General features: G+C 41.1%; 1 protein-coding gene across 2 annotated transcripts in view; it reads right to left on the reverse strand.

Moving 5' to 3' along the window:
- Positions 1-12,326, reverse strand: part of ube3d (ubiquitin protein ligase E3D) — a 121,179-nt gene that overhangs the window by 86,563 nt on the left and 22,290 nt on the right. For both annotated transcript variants that reach the window (XM_048597475.1, XM_048597476.1), the window contains exon 7: positions 12,076-12,184. In XM_048597475.1, coding sequence (XP_048453432.1) covers positions 12,076-12,184 — 109 coding nt within the window. The remainder of the gene's footprint in view (positions 1-12,075; positions 12,185-12,326) is intronic.

Genomic DNA, 12,326 nt, shown 5'->3' on the forward strand with positions numbered 1-12,326 from the left:
ATGATGCTGCTTGGCCTGCTGTGTTCGTCTAGCTCTACACCTTGTTACCCCAGAACATTAGCTGAGTTTCTGGATTGACAGTCGAGCAATAATACCACTAGGCCATCACCTTCCCTGAGAGATATCATTGTCAGGTCCAAAAGAAGTAGAGACTGAGATAATTGATACACTGGTTTTAATTTTCTGAAATTCCCTTGATCAGGGGCAAATCCTTTGTTCCAAGAGGGAGGCAAACAGGAAAGAGGAAACTACAGGCCAGTTAGGTTAACCCTTGTCATGAAGGCAAAGTTAAAAGCTTTTATTAAAGGCATTATACCAGGGCACTTAAAGAAATTCAAGGTAATCAGGCAGTCACATGGCTCTACGAAAGGGAAATCATGTTTTGTAAACATAATAGAGCTTTATGACAAGGTGACATGTTGCGGAGAAAGGGTAACTGCTGATGTAGTGCACATGGATTTCAACAAAACATCTAATAAAGTAACACAAGAGATTATTGTGGAAAGTAAGAGCTCATGGTGTAGGGGGAAGGATGTTGGCATTGATAGAAGATTTGGCTGGACAGAAAACAGAGAGTAGACATAAATGGGCCAACGTCTGATTGACAAGATGTAACATGCTGTATGTCACAGGGACTAGGGCTGGAGTCTCAACTGTTTACATTTTATTCAAATGGTTCAGACGAAGGGGTGAAAGGAATGGCTGCAAAACTTGCTGATGACAAGGCAGGCAGAAAAAGAAGTTGTGTAGGAGAGACTACAAAGGGACATACATATGTTTACTGAGTGGGCAAAGATCTCTCAGAGTATAGGGTGGTAAAGTGTGAAATTGTCCATTTTGGCAGGAAGAATAAACAAAAAGCATACTATCTAAATGCTGAGAGATTGCAGAGCTTTGAGAGAGATCTGGATGTCCTCATGTGTAAGTCACAAAAGGACAGTATGCAGGTAATCAGAGAGAAAATTAATAAAATGTTACTGTCGATTGCAAGGGGAATTGAATACAAAAGTAACGAGGCAATGCTTAGTTATACAGGGCACTGGCAAGACCACATCTTGAATCTTGTGCACAGCGCTGATCTTCTTGGTGATGGGGATTCTGCACCTAATATTCGGAAATGAGCCCAGGCAGGTATAAGGACTGTCAGTAGGGAAGCCTTTTGTAAATACTGACCATTACTCAGTTGTATTTCGGATAGTATGAAAATGGATAAGGATGGGTTGGGAATAGGCTCAAAACTGGGTAAAGGTAAATTTTACTAAAATAAGATATAATTTGGCCCAAGTGGACTAGAAGCAACTACTTGCAGATAAAATTGTGTCAGAGCAGAGGGAGGCATTCAAGGAGAAAAATAATGCAAGAACAACACTAATACGTTCCCATAAAGACAAATGATAAGACCAAGAGAACATATCCAGAGAATCCTGGATACCAACAGATGTAAAGGTTAGGATTTGGAAAGAAAAGGACAAACTTATGGAAGATACAGTGATCTCAATTCAAAACAGTCCCTAGCAGAGAATAAAAATGCAAAGAGGAACTTAACAAGTAAATTAGGAATGTAAAGAGAATGAGTGAGAAAACACTGGCAGGTAGAATAAAGGAAAATCTATAAGAGATTTTAAAATATACGAAGAGCAAGGGAATAACTATGCAGAGTAGGGCCCATTACAGACCACAGAGGTAATTCCTAAATTACCCAGAAGACTTGGGCACTGTCATCAGTGAATACTTTGCATGGTCTTCACAACAGAAATGAATGACACAGGTATAGACATCAGGGTAGAAGACTGTGAAATATTAGAAGAAATTAATGCAGACAGGAGGTAGCAGAGGGTTTAGCAGACTTAATTGTGGATACATCTGCATGCCTGGAAGAGATGCATCCCAGTTTGTTCACAGAGGCAAGGTGGCTCAGTGGTTAGCACTGCAACCTCAGTGCTAAGGACCAGGGTTAGATTCCAGTCTTGGTGACTGTGTGGAGTTTCCACATTCTCCCATGTCTGTGTGCTTCTCTAGCAGGTGCTATGGTTTTCTTCCACCGTCTAAAGATGTGCAGGTTAGGCGGATTGGCCATGCTAAATTGTCCATAGTGTCCAGGGATGTGTAGGCTAGGTGGATTAACCATGGTTAATGCAGGGTCACAGGGCTAGGCTGGGGGAGTAAAATGGGATGGGACGCTGTTCAGAGGATCGGTGCAAACTCAATGGGCCGGATGGCCTCTATTTGACTGTAGGGATTCTATGAAGAGGTCCTGGCAGTCACTTACAAATCCTCCCTATCCACAGCTGAGGTGTCAGACAACTGGAGGACTGCTAACATCATCCATTATTTAAAAAGGGACAAAGTGATAGGCCAGGAAATTACAAACCTTGGTGGTGGTCAGAAGTCCTTACAAAGAATTCTAAGGGACAGAATATACCCACACTTGGAGAGACAATGGATTAATCAAGCATGATCAGCATGAATTTGTTTTGGGAAGGTTATGTTTGACAAATCTGTTTGAATTTTTTGAGGAGGTAAACAGGAGTGTTGGCGAAGGCAACACATTTGAAGTGGCCTTTAGCAAAGCTTTTGATAAGATGACTCATGGCAGACTGGTCACGAACATAAATACAGAATACAGGAAGGAGATAAAGGGCTTGGTGTCATGGTGTAATGATAATAACCTCTCTCTTAACGTCGGCAAAACAAAAGAACTGATCATTGACATCAGGAAGGAGGAGGAGACACTCCCGTCTACATTAATGGGGCTGAGGTAGAGAGGGTCTAGACCGTCAGGTTCCTAGGAATAACGATAACTGACAATCTGTCCTGGCCATCCCATGCAGATGTGATGGTCAAAAAGGCACAACAACACCTCTTCTTCCTCAGGCTGCTTAGGAAATTTGGCATGTCCATAAGGACGCTCACCAACTTTTACAGATGCACCACAGAAAGCATTCTGTCTGGGTGCATAACGGCCTGGTATGGCAACTGCTCTGCCCAGGACCGTAAGAAACTACAGAAGGTGGTGTGCACAGCCCAGACCATCACGGAAGCCAACCTCCCATCCATGGACTCCATTTACATGGCTCGCTGCCGCAGAAAGGCTGCCAACATCATCAAAGACCCATCGCACCCTGGTAAGGATCTCCTACAACCTCCTCAATCAGGCAGAAGATACAGAAGCTTGAACATATGCACCAACAGGTTCAAGAACAGCTCCTTCCCTGCCATTACTAGACTGATGAGTGGACTCTCTAAGTTCAAATAATGTTGATCTTGTTTTGCACACCTCCTGTGCAGTGTAACATGTATGCCTCACTCTGTCTAAGCACCCTATGATCTGTATGTTCTTGTTTGCTATGATCTGCCTGTACTGCTCATAAAACAAAGCTTTTCACTGTATTTAGGTACATGTGGCTACAGTAAATCAAATCAAATCAAAAAGCCGATGGAATCCAAGACAAAGGCATTTTGGATCCAAACTTGGCCGAGAGGCAAGAAGCAGAGGGTGAGAATACAGGAGCGTTTCTGTGACTGGAAGTCTTTTTCCAGTGTAGTTTCACAGGGCTAAATGCTGAGACCCTGGCTGTTTGTGTTGCACATTAATAATTTGGACTTAATTGTCGAGAATATGATCAAAAATTAGCATATGATAGAAAAATTGATAAGTGGTAGTGAGAAGGATAGCAATAAACTGTAGGTGGTCATCAAAGAACTGGTCAGCTGGGAAATCCAATTCATCCCAGACACATGTGAAGTAACGCACTTGAGAAGAGCCAACAAAGCATACACAAATAATGGTTGGACCCTTCAAAATACAAAAGATCAGAGGGACCTTAGTCTGAATATCCATCGATTCCCTGAAGTAGCAGGGCAGGTCGACGGGTTGTTAGGAAGACATTTGCAGAGGAGATTCACCAGGATGTTGTCTGAGCTGGAGGTCTGAGTTATGAGCAAAGACTGAATAGACTGGGACTGTCTTCCTTGCAGCAACATAGGTTGAGAGGGCCCTTACAGAGGTCTATAAGTTTATGAGGGGCATAGATGGAGTAGATAGGAAGGCACTTTTTTGATTACTAGAGGGGTCAGTAACCAAAGGGCATGGGTTTTAGGTAAGAAGGAAAAGGCTAAGAGATAAAAGGTTGAGAATTTTTTTTTAATTAGAGGCTGGTGGAAGTCTGGAGCTCTCTATCTGAACGGGTAGTTGAGTCAGAAATTCTTCTAACATTTAAACAGTATCTGACTATTTACTTGCATGACATAGGCTCCAGTGCAATGGGCCAAAAACTGGAAAATGGAATTAGTATCAGATCTCTGTTGACCAGCGTGAACACAATGAGTAGAACGGCCTTCAGTTTTGTAAACATCCATGAGTCTTATTTAAGGAAGGATGTAAACATGCTGGAGACAGTTCAGAGCAGGTTTATTTGACATACCTGGAATGGTTGGGTTGCCTTATGAGGTGAGATTGGACTACGTTAGTTTCTGCTGGAGTTTTAGAAGTTAAGAGGTGACGATTGAAACGTACAAAATCCTGAGGGACCTTGACAGGGTGCATGTGACAACAATGTTTCCTTTTCGGGAGAAACTTAACCTCGGCGGGGGGTCATAGTTTAAAAATAAGAGGTCACCACTGAAGGCAGAGACAAGGAGAAACTTTCTCTCAGAGTATCGAGAGTCTTTGGAATTCTCCTCAAAAGGTAGAACAAAGTCTTTGAATTGATTTAAGATGGAGTTAGACGGATTCTTCACACGCAAGGGGTGAAAGGATATGGTAGGAATACAGCAGTAACCTTGAGGGCACGAGCGGCATATTTCTGCTCCTAATTCATATGTTTGTAAGTTTCTAACACAGGGGAACAAGCTCAGGAGAAGGAGCCAATCATGTAGGCCAATTTTAATTTATTTATGGGACGTAGCACTGCTGGTTGGGCCAATATTTATTACCCATTGCTATTGCCCTGGTGAGATGCTTTCTTGAACTGCTGAAGACCACTTGGTGTCGGTTCACCCAAAGTGTTGTTAGGGAGGGAGGGAGTTCCAGGATTTTGATTCAGAAACCAGCAATACAGGGGAAGTTGCAGATGATGGTGTTCCTATACATTTGCTGCCCTTGACCTTTCTGGTGGTAGATGTTGGAGGTTTAGAAGGTGCTGTCTAAAGAGTTAGGAGGTCTGAGGATTCAGGGAATTGTAGTCCATCTTGTAGATGGTATGCACTGTTTTGGTCAATGAGGAGTGAGCCTGGAAGGTGTTGGCTGAGGTGTCAATCAAGGGCGCTGCTAACTGTGGTTTGGGCTGCATTCATCCAATTGCTGTTTACTTGGTTTGGCATGGCAAGAGTCTGGTGTTGCAGCTTCACCAGATTGGCACATCATTTTTAGGTATGCCTGGTGCTGCTCCTGGTATGCCCTCCTGCAGTCTCTACTGAACCAAAGTTAATCCCCTGGCTTGATGGTAGTGGTTGAGTGGGGGATACGCCGGGCCATGAGGTTACAGATTGTGCTGGAGTACAATTCTACTGCTGTTGATGGCCCACAGCGCCTCATGGATACCCAGTCCTGAGATCTGTTCAAAATCTGTTCTAGCACGGTGATAGTGCCAAACAACACAATGGAGGGTATACTCAGTGTGAAGGCAGGACTTCATCTCCACAAGGACTGTGCAGTGGTATGTAGTTACCGATACCATCATGGAAAGTATGTTTTTCCCTCCTGTTTGTTCCCTTACCACTGGCCACAGACCCAGTCTAGTGACTATGTCATTTAGGACTCCACGTACTCAGTCAGTAGAGGCACTACTGGGACACTTTTGGTGGTGGACATTGACATTAGCGACCAAGAGTACATTCTGCATCCTTGAAACCCTCAGTGATGCCTCCAAGTGGTGTTCAACATGGAGGAACACTGATACATCTGCCCGGGAATGGGTGGGTAGTAGGTGGCAAACAGAAGGGAGATGTCCTTGTCCCTGTTTGATCTGATGTCATGATGTAGAATGGGGCCCAGACTAAATGGTGAGGACTCCCAGGGCAGCTCCTTCCCAACTGAATAACAGTGGACTGCCAGCCCTGGTGAACCTGTCTTGACATGGATATGGGACATACCAAGGAATGGTGATGGAAGAGGCTGGGACATTGTCTGTAAACCGCAACCAGGAGCAGAAATCACAGGGCCCGATCCCCGATGACCTAAACACAGCAGCTCCACATACCCCAACCCAAGTGTATCTGGTCCCCTGGAGCCATGTGCTCTGGCTACTGCACCGTCATGTACTCCCACTGGCCCAGCCTGTTCGAAGGTACGATTGCAAGAGACTGACTGAATCAAGTTGTTGCTTGACTAGACTTTGGGGCAGCGCTGCCGAATTCGGCACAGGCTCCCAGATACTGGGTAGGAGGACTCTGCACAGCTAACACAGCCGTGGACACCGGTGCCATTCAGTTGATGCTGGGCGCATCATCTGGCTTAACTTCTTCAATCAGACTTTCATCGGACACATCCAAGACGATGAAAACTTTCTTCGCTCAGAGAGTTGTGAATCATTGGAACTGTCTTTTCCAGAGGGTTGTGAAAATATTGTCAAATATATTAAATACATTCAAAGCTAAGACAGAGAGATTTTGGGTCTCTTGGAATCAAAGCAAAAGGGCAGGGACATGAAGGTAGAAGCCCAGCCATGAGCATATTTAGTGGAAGAATAGGCTTTAAAGAACCCAAAAGTCTACTCCTGCTCCTATCTGTTAAGCCCTCCTGAGTAATGTCACTCACTGAACACGAATAAAAACACAATCTCACAGCTAATGAATCGACACAATGATACATCTGAGCAGCCCAGATTAGTTTAAAAATCTGTCCTTTCATCTTTTACAGACTCTCTTTTCTTCTTGGGATTGGTATCACTACTATTATTGCCAGACTTGTTTGTTTCGTCATGCCAAATGATGCCAGAACTAATTTACTTCTCAAAACAGTCCTAACTCAAAATAAAAACAGAGAATGCATGAAATAGTCAACAGGTTTGGTAGCATAGATGGAGGGAGAAAAACAGGATTAACATTTCAGATCTGTGATTCATATCGCAATAAAAGGACATCAGACTTGAAAGGTAGCTTCTCGTATTTCCAGATGCTGTTTACGGAGCTGTAGTTCCCACAAGCTGAAAACATCTTGCAGTGCATAAAGACCTCGGTTAGCATTTAAAACTTGCCTCAAACTTATTCAGACTGGTCGGGAGACCAGTGTGAACTCTAAGCTACAAATCTCTCCACAGATTCTGAGTTACTATCCCTATGTTTGGGTGTTTTGGTTAGGATTTTTCTGGTATGAATTCTCTTTCACAAATTTGATAATTTGGTGTGGTATAATGGTGGTCACAATCCTAAATCTTAGTGTACTGATACATGAGATGCTTCAAGAATTGGCTGGAATTAACTGAAGCAAAGCAATGCATTTCATTCTATTCTAAAAGTGCCAACCACTCATATTTCATACCCATGGATAGATCAAAGTAAAATCAGCGATGAGTTAAAATTTACTTGCACAGGAACTGATGTGTAAACTCCCGCAGTTCAATTTTAACAGCCCTAGTCCACTGCTAGATCTCATCTGATGAGTGAAATGAAACTCTGTCAGGGGCAAATATAATGGGACTGGGACAATGGAAACAGTGTAGAATGAGGTGATGCATTTACATCCCAATAACATAAATTTACATCCGATATTAATCTAGTCATTTGTGAATGAAAAGAAGAAAAAGAAAATCTGCAAGCTTGCTAGTAAAAGTCCATCCAGAGACGCCCTCTGGCACTATAATTTTTAAACAATCGCTCCTACACCCAGATTCCACCAAGAGCATCTGAAAGTACAGTCCCAGATGTATCTGCCAGTTTCCACTTTCACTGTTGTTACTGTCATAAAATCTATACCAATATAAATAATGTAACCAAAGCTGGGAGCTCTGCAAATCTCTGTCACTCTGTACTCAAGGGTCCGGGACCAACCCTCAATCTTCCTCAAGTTCTCCCTTATCCTTTGCTGTGCACTTTTCACGTTATCTTCCAAATAAACTGTGCAATCACCACTTTAATATGAACAAATCCAAGGAACATCCACCACTGTGCATAATGCATCTGTTTAGTCTAAAACCACAAGCTTCAATTTCTCAGCAATAGGTGTACTCTTTTGTTTATTCTTATTGCCCTAGTTAGGATTACAATTGGGTCATCTGTGCTGCTAAGTAAAAAAATCTAAGAGAATTTTGTTTATGAATCCACACAAAAATATAATTCATGGTTAAGTTGTTGATGCTATAGAAAGTAAGAAAAATTACACACATGATATGCTGGTGTAGAAGATGTGCCTCCTTAAATCAAATTATAGGATTGCCAGGGCAAGCTTGTTCTGCTCCACAGTTTGTGTTGGTGTATAAATTGACAGCTTAAACCGCAATGGATATAGAAGCTGAATTTATTGCATTAAGTTTCACAATGTGACAAACTGACATTGTAAATCAGTGCTGCCATTGATTTATCTAACCCATTGGTGCACATCTCCTTCAACCTCAGAAACCAGAACACTTCCACAGCAATATAATGAGGGCTGAACATGCAACACAACCTATTTACGGGGGCATTGACGAACACAGAATGCTTCCCACTGATTCTAATGGGGCAAGTGCCTAGCTTCTTCCTTGATGTTTATCCTAATAACACATCTGGTACTAAGACCCAAACACTGCTGATGTTGTTACAATGCTCCCATGCATGTCTGCACTATTATTGTTCACATTTTACAAGCTCTGGTCGAATCTGTGGTCTGCAGCCACAGATGAATCCTGGCCTTTTGGGTATTTTGCATTACTTCCACCCAGGCATTTCAGAGTTTTTAAAATATTGGTATAATGAGTCCAGGCTTCACACTGAGGTTAAACAATTCTGTCAAAGGAATATTATTCCAGGAAATCCCAAATCAAGATTGCAGGAATAATGGGCTGCGCCTCATCTCTCAAAAGCAGATCATTGCAGAGGTTAAAATGCAACAAAAAAAATGAGAGAGAGAAACAAAGCTATCGTGAACTTATCCAGCTCCAAGACAAGGAGTAATTGGGTAAATCACTTGTTAAAAATGGGCTGGTCTTTCAAAAAGTATTGAGAGATTGCATTTCTCTATTTGAATCGATATTTTATTTTAAATCACTGGAAGCTGAGTTTCTCAAGGCTCAGGAAAATTAGCAGCTTAAAAGGAGGAAAGAGGAGCTGAATCCATGAGATAACTGCCTTTTTTGTCCTAGTCAATGCAAAAAGGTAGAAATGCTTCATCCAGGCCTGATGAGCAATGCTACACGAGACCCACAGTCTTTCCATTCGCCACCAGCAAGCCATCGACGTTTGCAGTTAGATTCTGCACGACATTCAGGAGACTATTCATTCTGGATTTCTGATTCTACCACAAATTACTTTATTCCTGGGCCCAGGTTTGGAGATTTTTAAATCACACAACAACACTTAATTCCCTGAACCTGATATTCAACTTGTGTACTAGTGGCAATATGTATCATTAACACACCATATTTTTCAGTAGGATTTAGTCCATTGATTCAAAATGTTGCAAGAACACAATAGCAATAAGGTTCCCATGTGACCTTTCCCACTCTCATTATGCCATTATACCACTGAAATGTTGCACATTTTTTACAAGTTTTTTTTCCCTTGGCATGATATCCTTTTCACAGAGTACATGACATAAATGTGCAGCCAGGTCTCATTGTGTTAATAATTCTAAAATTATGAAATACTTGGATGAAATAATAAAGCAGTCACAAAGACTGGACCAGCCTAGTTCCATACATCAGTGATCCAACCAGAGTTTTCATAAAGTGCTACCAACAAGAAATGTATAATATCCAAAACCAACAAGAAATGTATAATATCCAAACACCACCATTATCAGCATGAGCAATTAACTTTAATAAAAATGAAAGTTTTGATTAACATAGAATCATCTCTAATCCCAACTAAATATTAAACTACTTAATGAAAACGAAAAAGCGAAGTTCAAAAGGTCAAACTGTTCACTCAGATGAAAACTTCAAATATGAGGGGCTGAAATAAAAAAATAGAAAATGCAGTGGGATGTGGTCGGGGTGGGGAGTGGTGGAGGCTTATTTTCCAACCAAATGGTCGGAGATGTTAAACCATTAACTAAAAATTAGCCACTGAGGTGAATCAGGCTAATGGATTTCAGAGGTTTATAGAACTAAAGGATTCAGCATTATAGTAAGATGGTAGGAAGATGAAATTGATCAGTTAATAGTTTTGAAGGGCCTTAAAACCTTTCCGTGTTCCTGAAAACCCTAATACAATGTTATTGGTAAGCCTTTCCCTAGATGTGTGCTGCTCAGTAATCACACAGGTTCAATCTTCATGAATATTATTAAAACTTTTGAGTCAGTGTAACTCTAACTTAGTACTGAGTCTATGACACTGTGTACTTGCTATTCAAGTGATACCACAGACCAACCACAGTCGGAGCCAGCGACAGCAAAGTTTTAAACCTTCAATAAAGAAAGGTCTTTTATTTTTAAATACTGTGTACTCCTTTCCCTTGAAAGTCTTACTCCCAATTAACTCGGCCTTTCTATGCTTCCTGATCCGAATCTCCTTCCCTCTTCAAAAAACAACACTGAAAAATCAATTAGCAGCTCAGAAAATATAAATTCAGGAAATAACAGAGTAAGTAAACTTGTTCATCCCACTAGTTTCTTTTACAGACTGTGCTCAATGTCTGTGTCGTGAACTCAACAGAGTTCACTTCAAAGACAAATCTCCAATATTTGTCCCAATCACCGCTGTCAACCCCATCAGAGACTTAAATTAAATCATTTAAAAGTGCTCTAATCTTACTACACGAGAGTCAATTCAACACAATGCTGGTTATCTGAAAGACCTCCCCACTTAATTACTCTGCCATGCTCTTTATAGTTTTTGTTTTTCAAATATTTATCCATTTGTCAGTAAAGCCAATTAGGTATTTTGTATCCATCACAGTTTCTGATACTTTCTTTATTTGCATGGAAAGAATTCCTAACCTTTCGTTGCATTCCCTTGGTAATGATTGTAAACGTATTGCCCCTGGCTACCAATTCACCAACTGGTGAATAAAAGGTTTCCTCAACTACCTCATCAAAACTCCTGATCATTCTGAATGCTCACAACTGACATGATCTTTCATACCCTACATTATACATTCAATTTTATCTTGATGAGAACAGCAGTATTATTTCAGCTGTAGGTAGGTTTCCAACCCTACCTAGATATTTCACAATTTCATTTTGCAATAACAAAAGTGCACAGAGCAACAATTTCAAAATATCACCTCAGCAGAAACTAAACCACTGCACAATTGCTGTTTAAAAGGATTTGTCTAGATTCAGCATTTCTTCTATTATAGGATGCACTTATTTTACTGCTCCCTCAAAGACACCCTTCTACAGCAGGAAAGATGCAATGCGGAATAGATCCAGAACAAAAGCAGCTATACATGAGAAGGACAAAATTATTACTCATAACAGAAAGACTGTAACTGACAGGTTATTTAAACTACATCAGAGCAGTTTAATTATCATTCTAATAATAAATTATTTTTGAATGTCAGGCACAGTATATGTCTCTTTCCTACAAACAGGATCAGAAAGAATATTAATCAAAGTACACAGAGGTGTCTTGAAAGAGCAACATTTTACCACCACACATTGAAAGTGACAGTCTGAAAATGCTAATTAATGAGACACAAAATGTTTGCCGTATCACTTTAGAGACAGTGTTTTTTCAAGGACAATAAAAGGGCTATGACAAATTGTGTACAAAAACCCACTCCACCAATTGCTTTTAAATACATGTTCAAACTCTGCCATCTAGAGGTAAAATTTGAAAGGCAACCCATTGTCGATCTTCAGTAAAAGAATCGATTTGTAACTTTATAATGAAAGGTAAAATCAACTCCTGGCATTTCATAAACACTCAAGAACTGTCATGAGTAATAAGCAGACATGGCCTTATTTTGCAAGGTCCAGAAAAAAGGATTCTTACCAGAATATAGGTTTTACCATTGTGCCCCTGAATACAGAACCTGAAGCTACACTGAGCAGATGATAACTCCTTCAGCCGGCCAGCAATCACAGTCTCCACAAACCAAGATCTAAAGAAAAATTTAAAGCTACATTTCAATCAGTGAAATCTTTCCATTTACCGCCCCCACCGGAAGATGATAATTCACACCAGGGCAGGATGCTACAGAGTCCAAAATCTCTTCAAAGCAACTCTGATAAATGCATTGGTGG

Source organism: Rhincodon typus, chromosome 5 (assembly GCF_021869965.1).
Source record: "Rhincodon typus isolate 14 chromosome 5, sRhiTyp1.1, whole genome shotgun sequence".
Classification (NCBI taxonomy): domain Eukaryota; kingdom Metazoa; phylum Chordata; class Chondrichthyes; order Orectolobiformes; family Rhincodontidae; genus Rhincodon; species Rhincodon typus.